The following is a 21,642-nucleotide window of genomic DNA, read 5'->3' on the forward strand; positions in this document are numbered from 1 at the left end:
AACAAGAATTTTTATTTTATTCCCTGATTTAAGATCTTTTCACTGTGAACTAGTTTATAACAACTGCAAACAGGGAGACTAGTATCGAACCAGTCGAAACCAGAACCCGAATTACTTCTCTCGACTGATCACACAGCTTAGTCTGATTGATAACTTGCTCCAGATGTGTTCACCAGTCTTGACTGGACTTTTGTTTGATGAATTTAAGGCACAAGTAATAGAGAACCATGAACCCCAGACAGACTGCCAGCAGGACCAGATAGCACGAGTACAAAGGGTACTGGTTCATATTCATGGCCTCCACTACCTGAAAGACAAACAGAGAAAAGATATTCATGCAGTTTTAGTTCTGTGCACTGAAAGGACTGTCTATGTACTATGTAATAAAGTCTTCAAAAAAAAAACTCCACAATCATGCTTGGTATTCAAAACTGTGTACAAATACTTGTCACTGTACCGATTACAGTGTTTTTTTTACTTACATGTATGCCGTCAACATTGATTGTTATGTTTCCAATGCTGACGGGGTATTTGTTTCCTCTGAACTGCACCTGCAGCATGCCCTCAAAACCCCAGCGCATGAAGGAGGCGTAAGAGAGCCATGTGGCCACTGGGGAGTCAAAAACACGGACAGGAGTAAACAGTGCATATTCACCAGTCATTTTTCTCTATTCTCACAAATACTGATACATGAGGACAAATAAACTGAGGACAGTTAATCTGTCTCCTCACCAAACCACATATTCTCCATGTTGATGACAAATCCTCCAGTCAAGTAGAAGACTGTGAACAAAGCATTGCCCATGAAGGCTGAGGTCTGCAGAGTGGGCAATGCAGCAGCCACAAACAGAGCCATGGCTCGGCTGCAGTAAACCATCAGCCACACCAGCAGGAAATTGAGCAGGAAACGGTCCGGAGCCTCGTTAAGCCCGGCAAGCCAGTAGATGGGCAGCCCATAGACCAAAGTGAACACACAGTGCTCTGGTAACTCCCCCAGGATCTAAAGATGGAGAAAACATTCAGTGAAATATGCAGGATGGACAAAAATGCAGAAACACATGCAGGATTGATCCAGACTGTTGTGTTTGCAGGACACACACATAGACACTGGTGACTCTAGCGTGTAGCGAGACTGACCCCTATTGGGGATGCAGTTTGAGCATAGTGCTTTACCTTGGCGAAGAAGTAGGAGGTGACGGAGTACATGCCATCCTCCAGCTCGTGGTAAAGCATGGCTCTCTCTGTGTGACCTGCACAGAACACAGGTCACATTAGCATTTTAACCACTGGAATCCTGCTCTCTTGTTAGCTACAAATCTGAATGTATTGCCTGCAACTTCTTAAATTACATGGACTTTCTGAATAGGAAGATTTGTTTGAAGTGAATAGTTAAAGTCAAGTTTATAATGAACAAGGTGTACACATAAAATGTAGTTTAACCTAGACCAAAATCGACATCATTAGACCTTTGAAGAATCGTTACCCTATTGCAGTAACAGTAACCGGATCTAATCTGTAAACAACTACGATCTTACAACAGCCACAATACAAATTAACCAAAGAGAACAAAAGATGTATTCAGAGTAAATTTTACTTAGATTTTAAATTAAATGGTCACAATAGGAATCTGTGTAAGACTATCAAAACAAATTCAAACTTATTTCATATAAATGTTATGATTTTATCACTGTACGTCCCGATGTTTGAACATTCAGAACCAGGCCTTATAATTGCTATAATGTCAGAAAAAGAAAGCTTTAAGGTAAGTTTTATTTCATAATAGAAATATTAAATAATATTAAATTTACTGTAAAGTATAATCAAAACTTTCTTTACAAACTCTTCTTAACAAAAGTGGGGGCTGCAATTTAGCTGCAATTTAGCTTTCTGCTAATTAAATTAAAGGTGGTTGTAGAGTCAGTAGGTGTCTACAGAACCAGCTCCTCCTGGCCTCATGTCAAAGTGTCCTTTGGCACGACAATGAACCCCAAGTTGCTCCTGATGGGACAGGCAAGCACCTTGCATGGCAGCTGCCGTGTGTGTGTGTGTATGGGTGAATGAGAAGCAATGTAACGTGACGTAAACGTACAGATAAAAGCTCTATAGAAACCAACCAATTTACCATTTATAACCCCACACACAGTGCACTGCATCGGTTGGCTGTGTGTGACCGACTCAGGCAGCATTTCAGTAAAAACATTAGGGACAGTGTGACACAAGTTGATGTTCAAGCGTTGCTTGATTATATGTAATACTGCACAAACATGGGTTGAATCCAGACATGACAGCTAATTTTGATCATAAGGACAATGGCTCTTGACCTACTCACTGGCAGCAAGTTTGACCCGTTTGGTGTGTAAACCTTACCTTAAACAGCAGCAGACAAGGGATCTACTGAGACCAACAGTGTTAAACATCGTAACTGTTATTTTTAACCTTGAGTCATTAAGTTAACTTTAAATTAGTTTTATAACTTTTATTGTCACTTGGCCTTGATCTAACTCGATTCTTAATGGCTGTTGGCTGAACTAAGATTTTCTATCTCTGCAATTGTTATGATTGAATATAATATAACTGCGTCCAAGAACTCATAGTCCAACTCTATCTCCCACGAATGTCTGATAACTTAGTGATAACTTGGCCTTTAATAACTTACTGAACCATCTTAAGCTCTGGCTGGTTTGTTATGTTACGTTTTTCTCTGGTGAGGTGATGCATTTGTGCCAATTCTGTTCTCCACAATAGGATCAGAACTTTAAACTTTTTTCTGATTCTTGTCACATAAATCTTTATTATACTGACAATTTCAGTTAGGGTGTATGTATTGTCACACTCAAACTACTGTACAAGGAGGTGTGCATGACTATGCAAGACATCTGTATAAACTTAAGTAGCAGGCAAAAAAGATGAGGCAAATCCCATTGAAGCCACATTCTTGCAGAAAATGCCTTTTGAAGTCTGTACTGCAGAACTGTCAATGCACGTCCCTGCCTGCTCTTTAGACTTGTTATATTGGCTAGGTTTGTGCAAGTTCCCATGTGTGTTAACATGTCTCAAAACCATTATAAGCAAAACAAAAAAATATTGAATAGTTTTGTGCAAAAACGAGGCACAAAACTATAACATATCAGCCCAACAACACCCTGTCTTTTAACGTGTTCATCCAATGTGGTGTTATAAAATGGATTAAAAACTAATCCTATGTCTTTTTTTTCCCCAAGGTTGACTCTAATTAGTTTATTCATGTTGCCTTGCCAGAGAGAATATTAGAATAGTTGGAAAGTGTTGTAACTTTTATTTACAACATTAATGCAGGTTTGAACATGTGATTTCAAACTTTGTTGAAGATGCTTGTCTGTCACCTTTCTATCTTGAGTGACAAATTGTTTGTTGCGGTATTTTCTGTTAAGACACTTTTGATTATGTAGCTGTTTTGCTTTGCTAAGGTTTTTACTCATGGTTTTCACCTACAGCATTCTTGTATCACCTACAAGCTTCTGTTTCTGCAGCTGCATCAAAAGAATATAGACAAACTGTAAGTTCTCAATAATATATGCTTAGATGCTGAGTGACTGACTTTAACTCTGAATGACATTAATCACTCACATTTCGCTATGACATCCAGCACCACAGCAAATGGGGTGAGAGCTCCGATCATGTAGAGGAGGGCCACTGTGTCCTGAATGGACAGACGTGAATCCCCCGCCCCGTAGTAGAGACAGCCTACCAGCAGTGACATGAGGAGGGCCTCGAAGCCGTGGACCAGTATGGTGACAAGGTCTCTAAAGTCATTATACATGTGACGCCTGAAGAAAAAGAAAGTAGAGGTGGTCAGTGTTTACTACAAAGTAACACACAGTGTTACTAAACACATTTAGTGTGGGTCTTTGTACCTGACGAGGATGGTAAATTGATGTAGTCTGCCAGGCAGCCTGTTTCGTTGCTTGAAAATAGTGATTACTTCCTCACTTTCTGTCTTGCTGGGTGGCTTAGGGCTGCAAGAAAACAACAGATGACTTACTCTGGGTTTGAAGAGCTTTGTCCACCTTAAAAAATATTTTTTTAGACTCCAAAACAGGGTCATTCAACACTGATAGTTTGGTAAAAAGCGGATTAGTAAAAGCTTTGTAACCACGCAAGCATTCCTAACTCAAAAATACTACAAAAGCACCCAGATCCAACACTAAAGAGCAAAGCGTTAGAAATACTTCTACAGTGTTTAAAAATCATTCCAATTATTGATTTGAAATAATTAAAAGGTGCGATCATACCAAAGGAAAAGGAAGGTAAAGAGAAACATAAGAAATACAAAGAGGAAGGAAATGAAAAAAATGGGTGAAATGATGTGAAGGTTTAGTTGGCTACAATTGATAATATTGGTAATTGGTGCTTACTCTGCCTGTTACTTCCTGTAATTTTATATATCAATACAATGTCAGAAAACAGGGGAAAAGCCTGTAGAAAATCCACAGATTTCAGAAGGTGTAACCCAGAAGGTTTGGAATTTTTGCATTAAAAATATGGAACTGAATTTTCAAAATAATTGCTCAACTTTTTGGGGCATTTTGACCAATGTTAATAGGAGGAAAAAGGACGAAATGGAAAACACAAAAACATACACAAACAAATGTCTACCTTTCAGTTTGTGCTGGGGATGTGTTGGTCTCAGCAGGTTTCCACATGTAATCTTTGTTGTCTCTGACCTTTTCCATGAACTGCTCAGCCAGAACTCTGGCCCGCTCTAAACACTCGGCCTCTCGTTCCGGACTGCGTCGGTCTATACTGATCAAATCAACTGTGTACACACAAGCGCGAACACACACACACACACATGCGCGCACACACACACACACACACACACCAAAAAAATAAAGCTTATTAAAAGGACAGATGCGTAATCCATTTTATACCTCCTAAATAACCCCAGAGTTGCTGGAGAGCGCTGGCTTGATAACTTTCACATGTGGTTTTTTGCTGCAAAGAAGCCCCTTTTATTGCCAGCATTTTGACAGTGTTCTACACACTAACCATAGAAGTCAGAGGGGTTGCAGTATCGTGGGCAGGGGTATCCCAGGGCAGTGAAATAGGGCACCATATCACGAGCAGCACCACAGTAAACGGCCGAACCCGATGACAGCAGGACAACGAGATCAAAGAGCTGGAAGATGTCTGATCGAGGCTGGTGGACTGACAGCAGGACAAGACGGTTTCCCCGGGCCAGGCGGGACAACGTAATCACCAGGTTGTGGGCAGTGAAACTATCCAAACCTGATGTGGGCTCATCCAAGATCAAAATACCTAAAATGTAAAAAACCTTTTAAACAATCCTTAAAAGACTGAACTCTTTGTTTACCTGCAAGTCTGAACTGTCCACTTCCTGTCCTAACTTTGGTAATAAACTGGTGGCAAGTGGGTTGAGGTAACAATTTTGGCTTGCTGTAATTATTACAATTAAATGGTGTCTTCCTAATAAAAAATCCCCTCATTCTTTTTTCCTGGGTATTGCCTCTGTGTCTACAAAGCCAGAGAGATTATATGATTACATCTCACAATAAATGTTTATGTGGATGTCTCACCAGGGTTCCACAGAAGTTGGACAGCTATACTGACTCTCCTCCTCTCTCCTCCAGAAACTCCTCTCACATAGTCGTTTCCTACCCTGGTGTGGGCACACTGCCGCAGTCGCAGCTCTGCGATGACATCATCCACCTGTGACAGACAACAGTACAGACACAGTTTCTCATGTTTAAGTTTTTACACATAGTATATAGCATTTCATTGTATTGTATTTTGAAGAAAAGGAGAGACTTTGTTCACATCACATGAAGATTTTAGTCAGTGTCAGTATTAAAAGGACAGGTTGAGAATGTTCTTATGCTGTTTGGAAATAGCCTGAGTCCTATTTATTTTCTGAAGTTAGTCTTACCCTCTGGTCCCTCTGAACTTGTGTGAAGTGGGCAGGGAGCCTCAGTTTGGCAACAAAGATGAGAGTCTCGCGGACAGTGAGGTGAGGAAGAAGGCGGTCATCTTGACGGACATGAGCAATGCTTTTCCTCACCAGCTGGCGTGTGTTGGGCTTCCCGTTAATCAGAATCTGTCCGGACTTTACTTTGCCGCCTTCGTCCCGACATGTTAGTATGTCCAACAGAGATGTTTTGCCGCAACCTGGAAGAAGATGTAAAGCGAAAGCAAAATAGGTACATGAGTACTTTCAGAAGCCATTATTACATATCCTTTCTGAGGTTCTTTTGTAAAACCATGATCAGGTTTCGTGTTCAAAGTTAAAGTTTTAAAAGTTCAGGAACCTGGAGTCTATAGCAAGAATATTTTTAATTTATACTGTACATGTTCTGTAATGTAGTTAATAATAATTCAATTATCTAAGTATCACACACATACTTTCAGCTCATGCATGTTACTTTGAGATTTTTTAATATATTTTACCGTAAACTATGTTGTTAAAAATACATTTGGTTCACAACTTAATTTGGATTTGACATCTTTCAAAAGTAGCGGTGGCGACTTGTAGCTGATCCTTGTCATGTTTTAGATGGCTGTGAATTCCTAGAAGTCCCTCCTTATCACTGGTTTCATTTAAATAACTGAGGTAAAAGTAAAATAAATAAATAAATAAAATAAAACAAAAAATTATAAAAATAATAAAAAATACATTTAAAAAAATAAAAAAATGGTGAAAAATAACATTATTTTTCACCAAAACATTAATTAAAATGTACAGTACTTTGTGTGGCAAAGTTTGTCCTGTGTTACTACCATATTAAACCTTTAATAACCCCTCAGATTTATGTTATTATTAATATATTTTTGGTTCAGTCCTTTTGCTAAATTAAAGGATCTGAGTCTTTCTTCACCACTGCCTGCAAATTGTAGTTTGAATCTCACTAATTGGGCTACATTACCTATGTGAAAAATGCTGCTGACATGTAGTCTTTGGCCAGATTTGGTGGAATAAATGGCATCAGTCAGAATTTATTGCATTTATTACCTTGATTTATTACCTTTGTAAATTGTAAAACTTAATAGCTCTGTGTGTTGGTGTGTGTATGTCACCTGAGCTGCCAATGACAGCCAGCATTTGACCACTGCGGACTCGGAGGCTGAGCTTGTTGATGGCTGTCTGCTTGTTTCCTTTCATCTCCCATGGCATCTTGAACTCTGACAACCTCTCATACCAGGGGATTTGAGCCGCTGTGTCCACCTGGGAACACACACAAGCACATTTGTATGATGAGCACAGTGCTCACATGTACACTGCAGAAAGTTTTAAAACAGAGAACTGTATTTATGAAAGCCGAGCAGCTGCCTGTTACCTCATATTGCAGGTTGTTGACCTCAAGCTCATTGCATCCTCCACTGTAGGTGAAGTAGAGACTGCTGTCTTCTTCAGACGAGAACAGCTCTGTGTCCTGATGCTGTTAATGAGGAGTAGACGGTTCAATGAGTACATACTCATTAGATTTTTAGAAATGTGTGACAGTGTTAGTAATAATGGACAAACTACAATACAATACAGGATAGTAAATAGCAGTAAAAATGACTTAACTCCATCTATGCAGCACAATTATAAAGTTCAGATTAATCAACTCAAACCGAACTATATTCGGAAATTTCATATGTACATGCATGTGATGAATTTGTCAAATGTTATACGGTTATAAAAAAAATTATTGACTGGCTTTCATGCAGCTGGGAACATCATCACAAACACCTTTCATCTGAATCTGATGAACAATTTTAATCCCTCATTTATTTAATAATCACTGTGTGTATGCATGAGTTTGTGGTCATGTTTAAGCTTGTGTGCATCTCTGTGCACGTGACTCTGTGCTGGCATGGATGGCTTCGTGTATTTGTCTGTAAAATTAGCTGAATGAGAGCTTTTTTGAGTCCAGAGTTCATTTAGAAATGGCTCTAAATTCACCATTGTGCAATTCTGATTTTGTTTCCCAATAAAATAGACAAAGACATTGAATAGAATTCAATATGGGGCACATGCTTACACCAAATTTACTGTACACTCTGAGCTATACTGTAGGTTACCTACTACCGTGTGGCTTCTACAGGCTTTAGGTATGAACAGCACATTAACCAATCATCTTTTAATCTATGTAATTCAGAAATATGAAATGATGCCATTGTCAATGCCGCTGTTGTAACCAGCTATAACCACTGATCTTTTAAAAAAACCACCCTCATCTATTATAGCGTAAGGTCACTTAAATATGTTTTAGGGCCCTCTGATAACAAAAGGTCATCAAATTATTTAATCTAAATTAGAAATAAGTGGGAAACAAATATAATCTCAAAATAGTGATCTCAGACTGCACATTGATTCTGCTAATTTAAATACAGCCGTTAATCAAAGATGCATCAATTGTAGTTTTATTAAATAGACAATGAACCCCTCACAGTAAAATGAATCCAAATGTATCCATATTAAAAATATTACATTTTATAGAAAAATAAAAGATATTTTATATTTGTACAAAAAATTTTACTTATTAAATGAAAATTAAATGTAAACAAATCAACTCTTTGTTTTCTCATACAGTTGTGTCTTAAATAAGTGGCTAGGCTTTTTCCCCATCGAACTGTTGTCGTAAAGAATAATTTACTAACATTATTTTATTTACGTTAATCACACCAGAAACAATAAAAGGCTCAGAAAAAGCTCTCAGACAAAGGGACTAAGCAGGCAGGATTTAGGTTCACAAACATCAAAATTCAGTTGTGTGCAAAAGATTGCAATCCCATATTTTGAAAAGGCAAAAAGAGTAAAATAAAAAAACAATTTCTTCATAAGCACAGTTTTTGAATGGACTTTCACCTTGTACAAATGTCCCTTCATCAGAAAGAGTTAATTTTTAAATAAATAATATCAATATATAAATAAATGTAAAAGTGAAAAAATATAAATATTACACTCACACACTGATGACAGAGGCTTGCCTGGAATCAAATCACTGACCCTGTGGTCCGTGAACGACGTGACATCAACTTAACTACAGCTCCCTTTCCATTAAATATTATGTTGAAGTAAAAAAAAATTTTTTTTTGAGTTTTCAAAATAAAGGGATTGAAAATCTTGCACCCAACAGTATTGAAAACAGTGGTTATCCAGCAGTCATACTCAGCTCAGTGGCTCGTTGGGATAATGTAATGAGGATATATCAAAGTACTTTAAATCTAATACTGTATGTATGCAGAGCTAAAAGTGGTAATCTGTTTACTGATCTGATGTAATAGACTGACCTGTGAGGAGCCCTTTCTGTAATTAAAACCATTGTCTATGTCTGTGTCCATGATGGTGCAAGTTGTTGGTTGATGTTTGTAGGGTCAAGAGGTTAATGCCCCCCCCCTTTTCCTTTTCTGTTAGGATCCTCTTTTTTTCTCTCTAAGGGTATCTCCCGTTTGTCCCGTTCTTTGTTTCTTCTCTGTTGTTTGACTCCAGTCCAGCTGAAGGTCTTCTCTTGTCTCAGGTCACAAACTTGTCACAAAAGTCCTCAAAGTTCATATCAGTTGTTTATCTGGTCTGTCCTGCCAATCATTGGCTTTTCTGATTCCTGTGCACAATTTAAGGACTTAGGTGAGACCGACTACCAGTCTGCCTACTCAACATGTGTGTTTTTTTGTCTTCTTTATACAAGTAAAGATCAAAGTTCTCTGAGATAACACAGCATTCGCTGTGTGTTTTTATTTCCTGAGATACACCACTCATTGCTCTCACACCGCTGCTCTATACACAGAATGGGTGCACAAAAACAGAACCTGGGACTGTAAATTGACTAACTTCAGAGCTTCATATATGGTTTAAGACTGGTGTGGATATGCATAACCTGGTCTGAGACAAACTTGATACAGCTGTTGTTTGGAGTAGTAGCAGGTCGGCCGGAGACATGAACAGATTTTATTCAATGCAAGTGGTAGAGCCAGAAAACGGGACCAAAGTTAGAGAGTCCTTTAAGTTTGTGACGGAGGGAAAGCAGGATGGACAGAGAGATGGCGGAGAGGAGCGATCAGAGCTCTCCTGTTATCTCAGTGTCAGCAAGATCTCCTACACAGTCAGGTAAATACTGCAAAAACACACAATGTGCAAAAGGGCAAATGATAGGAACTCTAAATCAATTAGTTTATCAAAATTAGTCCGATTCATTTTTTGAGTTAATTGTGTTAATAGTCTACTATTATTTGTGATTTGTGGAAATTTGCAGCTCCACAGTACAATTACAACAACATATGTTAATTGTTGACAATATATATAAATATTTAAAACAAATGATGATCAGCTGCACAAAAGGAAATTATTTTCTAAATGAAATAAGTCAAATATATTGACTATGTCCATGTGTGTGTTTGGGTGCTGCAGTGAACGTGTGGGTCCATGGTGGGATTTACCCTCCTACAGGAGGCGATGGACTCGTCAGATTCTCAACGATGTCTCCTTCCATGTAGACAGTGGGGAGATCATGGGCATACTGGGCAATTCAGGTTTGCATTTGCACAAACAAAATTAAGTATATAAAATTCACCAATCAGCCACAATATTAATACTGGTAGTTTTAATAATATCATGGAGGACAAGGGTCAGCATGGCCACTCTGAGCAGTCCTCATATGCAGCAAAAGGTGGTACAGTGTGCAGAGGTGGTAGAAGTACACAAACTCAATCCTGATGTAAATGTGCAAATAGTGACCTAGAAAATACTCCACTACAAATCTACAAATCTTCTACTTCCACTCTTTTACTCAAGTAAAAATAATAAACATATTGTCTATATTTTACAAAAGTAACAGTACTCTACTAAGAAAATGTATTTTAACCCTCTGCAATTGTTTTCGAAAACTTTTGATTTTACCATAATGTAGCACATCAAAAGGCGTATCCCATTAAACAAAACAAATCATTTTCAACCGAAATGTTTCTGGTGCTGGTTTCACAAAGATTAGAATTTGACTAGGACTTAAGATGAGCGCAACCTTAGATAGATAATTGAGGTCTAATTGTATGTGTGAATAACTTGATGTGAATTATGGGTAAGTTATGACTTTTTAAAAAAAACATGGGTAACCAAACGACCAGCAAAAAAAAAAAAAAAAAAAAAAGAAATAAAAAAAAGAAACCATCAGCAAAGAACATAAGAGTACAGAAATAAAACCTTCCTGGCTGCTTGGATTATCAGCAAACCACACGTGAAACAGCATGTTGACCCCGTTCTGTGAGCTGATGCCATCGTAACAGTGCAAAACAGTCATATGAAAATGGCCCCCTAAGTGATTTAGTTATTAGACATAGTATTGAATGCAGTATTGTTAATGACATTCTGAATTTAAAACATATGTTGTTTGGGGTCATAGTTAAAGGTCAGAATCATGGCTTTTACTATTACTATTAATGGCGAAATACTCTTTGTTGAACCATAAAAGAAGATCCCCTGGAGTAAAGAGTGAAGAATGGAGAAACCTGCTGTTGTTCAATCTAGAAATATAACATTTAAATGACCAAAACATAACAAGTCTTTTTAACCATAAGTAACACGTACAATATTCATGTGTCTTTGTCTTTCCATTGTTCAGGCTCAGGGAAGACCACACTATTAGATGCCATCTCTGGGAGGATTGGAAATCGCGGTAGACTGTTGGGTGAAGTCTTCATTAATGGAAGGAAACTGAAGAGAGAAGAGTATCAGGACTGTTTTTCCTATGTACTGCAGGTAACACACAGAAACACCCAAATATACAAAATAAACCCACACAATCAGCTAAAGTTTTATAGATGTTTCACACTGGGCCTAACACTACCAAAATATTGCCAAAACACAAGCAAAAGTTATTAGCAGCTAATCCCATGCAAGCGCCTTGGTTTTGCTTTGCCCTACATTGCACCAGATTTACCTCTTACCTATAGTTCTATATGCGAATCATGCAGCTAGTTTTCTAGTATCCAAGTTTCCAGTTGTTATTTTAACTACATGAAAAACACAAACACACACAATTTGTCAAAACCTCCTGAAAGGCTGCCCTGGCGTCTGTATGAAATTAACTTTAGACCCTTGATAGCCTCCTCATATACCTAATCTCTCAATGAGAGGTGCTCAAGTGTATCCAAAGCCTGAATTAAAAACACTGGCTTAAAACTGGCCTTGCTTCCTTAAATCATCACTTTCCTCTCACTGATAGCACCCCCACTCATCTCTCTAAGCCTTGTCATTAACTTCCCCTGCTAAGCTGTAGATGAGGAGGTGATATGAGCTCCTGACATTAAAGTCATTCTTTAGACTAAAGACTAAAGGAGAAGTGGGATTGGGAGGCACCACGTGCTAATTGAGGGAGGCAGCCGGTTCGGCAGGTTCAAGCCTTGTGTCTATGTGTGGGTCTGTTAGTGCACCTGTCTGTGCAAAGATTTATTAGTTGGTTTGCATATACATACGTGAATATAAAGTATACGATTTTATTTGTTCTATATGGATGTGGTGTGCTGGGATGTGATACAAAAATAGTGAAATCTACAATTTTCTGTTGCTTAGAACAACCATGGAGCATGAATGTTGACTGCCAGTTGCTGGCAGTGACTGCACGTTTTAACATACACAGCAGTTTCATTGTTGATAAATGAAAAAAGATTTTAAACAAATCATTAATCATATATATTACTCGGTTACTAATAAAACTGCGTTTATATCCACCATCTGTTTTGCAATGTCTGAACCCTTCCTCGGTATAAATTCATAGTCTCACTCGCCCTGTGTCTTATACCTAAAAATGGCAGGATCTATCACACGCCTATGACGTCAATTTGAAGGTCTTTCCTATCTAAACATGAAACATTTGTTTGTCCTACTGCATCTCTTACTTTGTTTCTTTCTATTTTTGCCTCTTTCCCATCTCTCTTCCTCTCTGTCAGAGTGATAACTTGTTGAGTTATCTGACAGTGGAGGAGACCCTGACCTACACAGCCCAGCTGTCCCTGAGGAAACACTCAGCAGAAGCTATCAAGAAAAAGGTGACTTTCGAATTTTCTGCTCATTCTCGATGTTTCCTCTTTTTTAAAGACAGATAAGGCCATGTGATGTGAACCCGAGGAGGTGATTTTTGAACCCTAATTTTTACATGACAAGGTTTACATTACAAGTGATTTACTTGTTTCAAAGTTCGTAGTATTTGCATAATCATAGGTCCAATTTCTAGAAATTCAAATCTTGTTAGCCAAATTGTTAGTGGTACGAGGTCTCTTGTTAACTGACCCTTGGCCTCTGGCTCCTGTGTAGGTGTCGACAGTGATGGCAGAGCTAAGTCTGAGTCATGTGGCCCACAGTGTTATCGGAGGTCGCGTTTTTCCAGGGATCTCTGGGGGTGAGAGGAGGAGGGTCTCCATCGCCGGTCAGCTACTTCAAGACCCAAGTGAGTTTCTCTGCAGGATAATTACAGGAGATTTATCTGTATATCACCACACTCAGACTTCCAAAGGGTGCTATTGCTGCAAAATTTAATCATTATGATGGAAAACTGAGGTAAAGGCGACCATGCTTTAAAGTCGTTAAAGGAATCAAAAATGGAGATAGAGAGCAGATAATAAGAGGGATCTAAGGCAATCTTTCGGTTGCTTTTGGACAAAAGGACAAGGATACACAAAAGGAGCTGTGATTCAATATCCGTAATAAGTATCAGTAATAATGTTTTATACACTCCGCTTTGTAAATTGTTGTATATAAAGACACAATATCTCATGCGTGTAGTCTTGGAAGCAACAGCACTAAAGGTGAGACTGTGTCATAAGTACCTGAGGACAGAAGAAAGTTAACCACAAGACCTGTCACTCCCCAGGGTTTCAGAGGTCCACACTGAAATACAAAGGGATCTAAGTAAGAGAGGAATAAGGAAAGGATGGAGCAGGGGACAGAGGGCGAGATGATGATGAGGGAATAGTAATGAAAGACTGGGTTATCACACTATGAAAGGGATGAGCAGAGACTCACCTCTGTCTGAGTGTGCCTGTGCTCATCTCAGGTATAGTTTATCAGGTCTACATTTCTCCAGGGAGGATAAAGGGTCTCAGTCTTCATTCAGGATTAGAATGGCAATGGACACACACACACAGACACGCACACAGAGAGAGTAATGAGGAGTTCCCATTCGCTGCCTCTCCAATCAACCAGGAAATGAATTAATCTCACAATTAAAGCATCTGCTAATTCCACTCTGCTTTCATAATGCAAAGAGGCAATCTTTTAATTGTCCTAATTAGAGTAATTAACTAAAAAAAGAACTCACTTATCTCAACAAATTAAGTTGGCCCCACTGAGAGTCCTGCATGTGCCACTTACTAAAAAGTACATTGAAAGTTTCCAACTTAGAGGGAAAAAGTTTTTGTCCTGCCTCTCTCTTGTTCTCAGTGTTTCATTGTGACAAACCTGCATGAAGGTGCTGACGTATTTAGGGTAATGTCATTGCAGGGGTGGTCCTATTGGATGAGCCAACAACTGGTCTGGACAGCATGACAGCCAATCAGATTGTGGCGCTGCTGGCAGAACTGGCACGGAGGAACCGTATTGTCATTGTAACAATCCACCAACCACGCTCAGAGCTCTTTAAGGTGGGTTCTGAGATTAACTAAAGAAATAACAAAGAGTGACACACAAAAACGTCCCTCAAAGGATGGTTTCATGTTTTTTCTGCTCAAACAACATCCACAGTAATTGTCTCTAATGTGATTTTAATGGAGATAATGCATTGCAATGCAATTTCAGTGAGAATGGAAGGAAAGGTGTTCAAGACGTTGGTCAGTCCAGCGATGTTTTTCAGCTTAGAGACTGTGACACTGAAGAAAAGACAGGAGGCAGAGCTGGAGGCAGCAGAGCTTAAGATGTTGAGGTTCTCTTTGTGAGTGACGAGGATGGAAAGGATCAGGGATGAGTCCATCAGAGGGACAGCTCACGTTAGATGTTTTGGAGATAAAGTCAGAGAGGCCAGATTGAGGTGGTTTGGACGTGTTCAGAGGAGAGACTGTGAATATATCGGTAGAAGGATGCTGACGTTGGAGCTGCCAGGCAGGAGGTCTAGAGGAAGACCAAAGAGGAGATTTATGGATGTAGTGAGAGAGGACATGAAGTTAGTTGGTGTGAGAGCAGAGGATGCAGAGGACAGGGTTAGATGGAGGCACATGATTTGCTGTGGTGATCCCTGAAAGGGAAGAGCAGAAAGGAAAGGAAGAATTAATGGAGAAAATGGCAGACAAAACCCACAGCCGTTTGAGAGTTCAGCAAAAGTGAATATGTGGATACAGCAGGCAAATCTAATAATCCAACATTACAGCTTTTTTAACTTATAATTTACTCTTTATGCAGACGTTTCTCTTTTGAGCTACAAAAGTTCACCTACTTTCCCTACCGGTAATGTGAATGTTTGGTGGTTATGCTCCATAAAGACGTGACAGCTTAAATTGTTGAAGATCAGATCAGATGTTTTTTATGATAAAAAAAAGAGATTATTGCCAAGAGCTCACTGGATTTTCTATGTGCTAATTAATATTTGTTGGCATATATGCCCGTGTTTGTCCCCCAGGTGTTCAGCAGGATAGCCATAATGAGCCGTGGAGAGCTTGTGTTCTGTGGCCAGCCAGAAGAGATGGTGGACTTCTTCAGTCAATGTGGATATGAGTGTCCAGAGTACTGCAACCCCTTTGATATCTATGGTAGGGCCTGAATTATGTACTGTATATTTACAAAGAAACACATACAAGTTTACAATATGTAAAACATAAGAATAGACAGTAACCAATGAATAAAGTACGTATAGTATGTTTGGTAAAATGTTGCTTTGCTTTTGAACAGTGGACTTCACCTCAGTGGACACACGCAGCAGCGACAGGGAGGCAGCCACATTTAGCCGCATGCATGAGATCACGTCGTCCTATCAGAGGTCGACCATATATCAGAGGATGCTGGTAAAAGTGGAACAGAGCCTGCAGCAGGCAGACAAACCATCAATCCCCTTTAAAAGCAAAGAGTCACCCAGCAGCGCAGCCAAACTTCAAGTTCTGCTCAGGTCAGTTCTGAGCATGTCTCCAATCCCTGTTTTTAATATAACTAATATAAACTTGATAGTTCCAGCAGAGAAAATATTACATTTTAGAGAATATACCTATCCATTTTCATTTTTAAAAAAGGGAATATTTTTAAAAATCTAAGTGAAAAACGTTTGTACGTCATATAAGTACTTTTTACATACATACAACAAATGTACATATATGTAAGACAATTGACGTAACTGAGATTATTAGATCTGTTTGCTATGTATGCTGATTATTGCAATACATAATGGTGAGATTTGATCCAAAACATAGCTAAACAAAGTCAACCAAAGATTACTCATTCATTATTCGATTGCTGTATGTGTCTCTTTGTATCTATGTGTGATTTGTTTGCAGGCGGACATTAAGGAACCTGTCCAGAGATAGGATGGGTGTTCTCATGCGTCTGTCTCAGAACCTGATCTATGGTCTCTTTGTGGCCTTCTTCGTCATGCATTTAGACGACGACGTCACCAAGGGTGCTGTGCAGGACCGCATTGGCATCATCTATCAGAGCGTTGGTGCTTCGCCCTACACTGGCATGCTGAACGCTGTAGCTCTCTGTGAGTTCCACCAACATCTAATATCTGTACAGACGGGGGAGAACCACAACTGTCCCCTGGATTTTACCGCCTCTAACAATTTACATACATGTTTTAAGTTAAGTGTTTAAGTATCAATAATACAGTAAGTAAAAGTCCTGCATTCAAAATAAAGTAAAAGTGCAAAGTATTAGCTCGAAAAGTAGCTGAAGTACTAAAAGTATGCTTCACGCAGAAAGGTTCATTTCACATTAATGCATTTTATTTTAGAATTATTGATACATTAATGTATTTATCACATTCGGTATAGCTTTGTGTTGTACTGGTACGACAGGACCAAATCCGAGGTCTGTTTTGTAGTTCAATTGCTTATATGCTGGGAAATAACTGGAACATTAGAGAAGAACTGTGTGAGGCAAATTCCTTTAGAAGTTACATAATGTGTGGATGAAATTATAAGCCATCGGACAGCATGTGTCTGATAACATAACCCGATAAATATGAGGTGGATATGATGACTTCAGGGAAATGCATTAAGTGTATTTGAACTATCATCTGAATGAAAGTGATGTATTATCTTTGTTAAATAGAAAGTCTGAAACATCTTTATCTCAGCTGTGCAAGCTCACTTATCTCTAGCCGAGGGGGTGAAAGGATTCTGCCGTCGGCACTATTTTAGTTACCTTCAGCAAAATGTGCGAGTGTGGCTTGGATTTTGCCTGGAGAAAGTGCCTAAGGACATGTCATGTACAAACTTTTAAGCTTCTCTCTTAGGTCAGAATAAAAGATCAAGTGACACAGTAAATTGAACTTAAAATAGGAGGAGTGTCAAAAACAAATATCAGTACAAGCAATACCTTTTTAACCACAATAGCTGTGGTTTCCAGTGTATTTGCAGACAATCCTACAAATGTGATAGATGTTGTTGGGCTGATTTATAGTAAGAATTTAAAAGAATCTATTGTAACATCAACCTCTGTGAAAGATGATATGGAATCAGATATTAAGCCGATAAAGGAAGCTGGCTGCATGCAGTGATTATCTCATCACTGTCTTACTCTGTTATCAGCAGAGTTTAAAATCTCAGCTTCAGGGCTTTGGCTCGCACAGATACTGGAGTTTAGAGATGTGATAAGAGACTGGACTGAGCAGAAATGACCACAGAATTAAGAGATAATTAACAGCAGTCCATGGGCACCCAAACAGCCAGAGGTACCGATTGTGGATATCATACTGACCTTGAATCATATAGATAACAACTGATACCAACTACTGTAGCTGTTATGTTCCAAAAATCAGGTTTAATGAGTTGTCTAGATAACTGTGTGTGTGTGTGTGTGTGTTTGTGTGTGTGTGTGAAAGGCACCGGGTAATCTGGAATCTGGACCAATGACTGCAGTCATTTAATGGTGTCATGTGGGGTTTCTGTATATTTCCCTCCTCATCAACATGTCTGCTTGTTCGACAGTCCCAGCATTGCGAGCCATCAGTGATCAAGAGACTCAGGATGGTTTGTACAGTAAATGGCAAATGTTCTTAGCCTACATCTTCCACATCCTGCCTTTCAGCATCCTGAGTATAATAATCTTCACCTCCTTCCTTTATTGGTGGGTATTAAGTGTGTATGCGTTTGATACAATATTTTGGGGGAATTTAAGAAATCACACTCTTTATATGCACCCACAACATAAACTCATAAAGTTTGTCAAGTCTTTGGGCTTTACTCTCAGGACGGTGGGGATGCACCCTGACAGCTTACGTTTCCTGTGTTTCACTGCTGTCGTCCTGGTACCACATATTATAGGTGAGTGGATAATACAGTATTAACGGGAAACATATTTTTGCTGACATGAAGAAGCTAACGAGCTCATATTTACATCTTTCTCCCTTTTTATAAAAATAAAGGTTTATCCTCTTATGCTAAAACCCAACTAGTTTGCTTATCTCAGTGATTCATATTAAAACATTTGTCTTCACTACTTTGTTGCTAATGCTTTGATAGTGAGAGACTTAATATTTCAAGAATTAAAAACATTAAGGATACAAATGTGTTTGACTTGACTGGAAATTTAGCATGTTTTTTTTTTCCTATTCTTCAGGTGAGCTGCTCACTGTGGTGCTACTAGGTGTGGTCCAAGACCCTAATATGGTCAACACTGGAGTAGCTCTGCTCAATATTGCAGGGATCATGGTGGGATCGGGCTTCCTAAGGTAAACCACCATGTGTTTTTATTTGAATAGTGACTTAATGAAACTTCATGGCAAATATATTTCACCTTTGATAATGTATTAAATAGAAATTAATATAGTGGCCACTGAAATCACTCAAGAAATTGAGTATGCATCATCTTCTCCTCTTTGTCTCAACAGGAGTACTCAGCATATGCCCATAGTCTTCCAGTGGCTCAGCTACCTGACCTTCCAGAAGTACAGCTGTGAGCTGCTCATAGTCACAGAGTTCCATGGACTTGACTTCACGTGCAGTAAGTCATTTTGACCACAGGATCATCCTGTGTCTAACTACCCTTAGAATGACAGAGTTTATAATTTTTTGATAGGGTGGCAATGTGTGGTACTGTTGTGGGTGGGTGGGTTGTGTGTGGGTGTAGAATAAATTCAAGAATAAGGATCTATTTAATGCCACACAGAAGGCGATAAAAACTTCTTTCACTATTAAACCCGTCAATGTGAAAAGCAAAAATGCTGAGTGTTTTCCCCAGTCTTGCCACCCCAATAAAGTTCCTAGATCTGAAAACGAAGCAATTTTAACTTATTATATGACAGCTTTTCTGGCTAACATTGCTGTCTACAGCAAAAAGAACATCAAAACTTTCCTAACTACCATTTACGGCCTCTTTTGATTAAACTTCACCACCTGAGGACACGGGGGAATATTTTTTGGGCCATTGTCGGAAATTCAAACCTAAACCACATTTAAAATACAGGAACTGTAGTTATGAATTGATTGTTTTCGATTTTTTAACTACGTTATTTTCATTGTTGAGTTCACTACTTTTACATGTACTGTGTGTAATGAAAGAGGAAAGATTATTATCAGCGATTTCGATTTATCAATTTAACACGATCAACCTGCCGATTACATTTTTTCTTTTTGTAAATATGGGTTCAGAGTTCAAGGACACTTGGCAAGAGAGACTGAAGTACACTCATTTGGAACATAAGCTGTTTCTGCAAAATGAGATAACTGTTTACGCTTTCTCTCTGGTGTGGTGAATCGTTCCAGATACTTCCAGACCTTTGCCGGGAGCCTGTCTTGTCACTCATGGGAGTCAGATCATTGATGAGGGGTATCCTGGTGCTCTGTCCAGATACACGCTTGATTTTGTTCTCCTGTATTCCTTCCTCCCTGCTCTTCTGTTGCTGGGCATGATCAGCTTCAAGATCAGAGACAAGCTTGTGCGTCACTAAAACGCCAGACAAACATTTGTGAGAGAAATTGGAGTTTAAACAGGAAGCTGCCCTGTGTTTGGCTTTTAATGTTTAGACTTCATATTTACAATATAGTATACGTCAGCATCTGTGAATAATAAAGTACTGTTGGTCCTGATAAAACGTATAATCTGTTTTCATTTAACCCTTTCCTCTAACATTCAGACCTTAAGTTTAGTTGAGACCAATGACACCAGTATAAGAAATTTCTAAAATGTTTAACAAAATCAACCAATTAATTCCGATTGGGAGTGGGCTTTTGTATCAATAAAGGCAGGTGTACTGATGCACCTGTAGCCCGAACCAAGAAACTATTTGTTAACTGTAAATCATTTTATTACGTAAATGACACACTTCAGTTATTAGCCGAGAAAATAACCAGTGTGGAATTAAAACACCCTGACTCTATTTTCGTTGTATTCTGGGATTTTATCAAAAACTGAACCACGAACTGCCTAAATCTAAACAGCACATAAAGTGTCCCACCAGAGACAATAATGCTGTATACTGGATCACTGCTACACTGTGCTGAAAGACGCTTATCGCTCTATTCCCAGAACTCTGGGTCACTCAAATCACTGTGTGGTTCATCTCCTGCTGACCTATAAGCAAAAGGTAAAATCTGCAAATCTTTTAGGTAAAATTGTGAAGCGTTTGTACCGACTGTTTGACTGCACAAATTGGAGTGTTTTTGAAGCTGCAGCTAAAAACCTTGATGAACTGATGGACACTGTGACATCATATGTCAGTTTTTGTGAGGAAATGTATGTGCCAACCAAGACCACAAGCCATGGTTCACAGCTAGACTGAGACAGCTTTGCAGGACTAAAGAGGAAGCGTATAGAAGTGGGGTTAATACTGTACAGCCAGGGCAAAAATTCACAGGAGATCAAGGTGCCAAAGAGAAACTATGCTGAAAAGCTGGAAAACGTTTTTTCTGCCAGTGATGCCATAGCAGTGTGGGGAGCATTGGACATTACAAATTACAGGAGTTACTTACCATCATACTTCCACCTCAAGACACACAAGGTGCTACCACAGGTCTAAATGACTACAGGCAAATTGCTCTGACATCTGTGGCTCTGAAATCCTTTCAACGACTGACTAGTGTTCAACCACCTGAAAAACATCACAGGGTTCCGGCCAGACCCCCTGAAGTTGGCATACAGGTCAAACAGGTCAGTAGACGACGCATTTAACGTAGGACTGCCTTACATCCTGGATCACCTCGACAGCCCTGGGACATACGGACTTTTGTTTGTAGATTTCAGCTCAGCGTTCAATGCCAAAAATCCCAAAATCCTGTCCCCCAAACTTTCCCATCTCTCTGCATCCTCCTCCATCTGTCAGTGGATCACCAGCTTCCTAAAAGAACACAGCAGGTAGGGATGGGAAAACTATGAAATCCTTTAAATTATTGGGGTCCACTATCACCCATGACTTGAGATGGGAAAACAACATTGACTCTATCGTCTGAAAGGCTCAGCAGCAGATGAATTTCCTACGATGGCTGAGGGGATCGACCTGACACAGGAATTGCTGATTCAGTTCTACACTGTCCTGT

At 39.1% G+C, this 21,642-nt stretch overlaps 2 protein-coding genes across 3 annotated transcripts; one reads left to right on the top strand and one right to left on the bottom strand.

Moving 5' to 3' along the window:
• Positions 1 to 9,600, bottom strand: abcg8 (ATP-binding cassette, sub-family G (WHITE), member 8). Of its 2 annotated transcripts, none has more exons than XM_067515485.1 (13): positions 9,274 to 9,600; positions 7,332 to 7,433; positions 7,072 to 7,219; positions 5,927 to 6,165; positions 5,577 to 5,709; positions 5,029 to 5,298; positions 4,636 to 4,795; positions 3,894 to 3,995; positions 3,607 to 3,806; positions 1,174 to 1,250; positions 733 to 1,000; positions 483 to 610; positions 1 to 307 (listed from the first exon to the last, which is right to left on the bottom strand). In XM_067515485.1, the coding sequence occupies exons 1-13, from the start codon at positions 9,322 to 9,324 to the stop codon at positions 170 to 172; spliced, it is 2,016 nt and encodes a 671-aa protein (XP_067371586.1). In that variant the 5' UTR covers positions 9,325 to 9,600; the 3' UTR covers positions 1 to 169. The 2 variants fall into 2 exon arrangements, with proteins under 2 accessions (XP_067371586.1, XP_067371594.1); XM_067515493.1 differs by lacking the exon at positions 9,274 to 9,600 and adding an exon at positions 8,950 to 9,170.
• Positions 9,601 to 9,729: 129 nt separating this feature from the next.
• On the top strand, positions 9,730 to 20,201 carry abcg5 (ATP-binding cassette, sub-family G (WHITE), member 5). The gene is made up of 14 exons (XM_067515503.1): positions 9,730 to 10,087; positions 10,388 to 10,509; positions 11,595 to 11,731; positions 12,922 to 13,020; positions 13,286 to 13,418; positions 14,471 to 14,610; positions 15,579 to 15,708; positions 15,848 to 16,061; positions 16,444 to 16,649; positions 18,097 to 18,235; positions 18,359 to 18,432; positions 18,728 to 18,839; positions 18,999 to 19,111; positions 19,873 to 20,201. Exons 1-14 carry the CDS (start codon positions 9,918 to 9,920, stop codon positions 20,055 to 20,057), a joined length of 1,974 nt encoding a protein of 657 aa, XP_067371604.1. The 5' UTR covers positions 9,730 to 9,917; the 3' UTR covers positions 20,058 to 20,201.
• The last annotated feature ends 1,441 nt before the right edge of the window (positions 20,202 to 21,642 follow it).

Source organism: Channa argus, chromosome 1 (assembly GCF_033026475.1).
Source record: "Channa argus isolate prfri chromosome 1, Channa argus male v1.0, whole genome shotgun sequence".
NCBI classification, from domain to species: domain Eukaryota; kingdom Metazoa; phylum Chordata; class Actinopteri; order Anabantiformes; family Channidae; genus Channa; species Channa argus.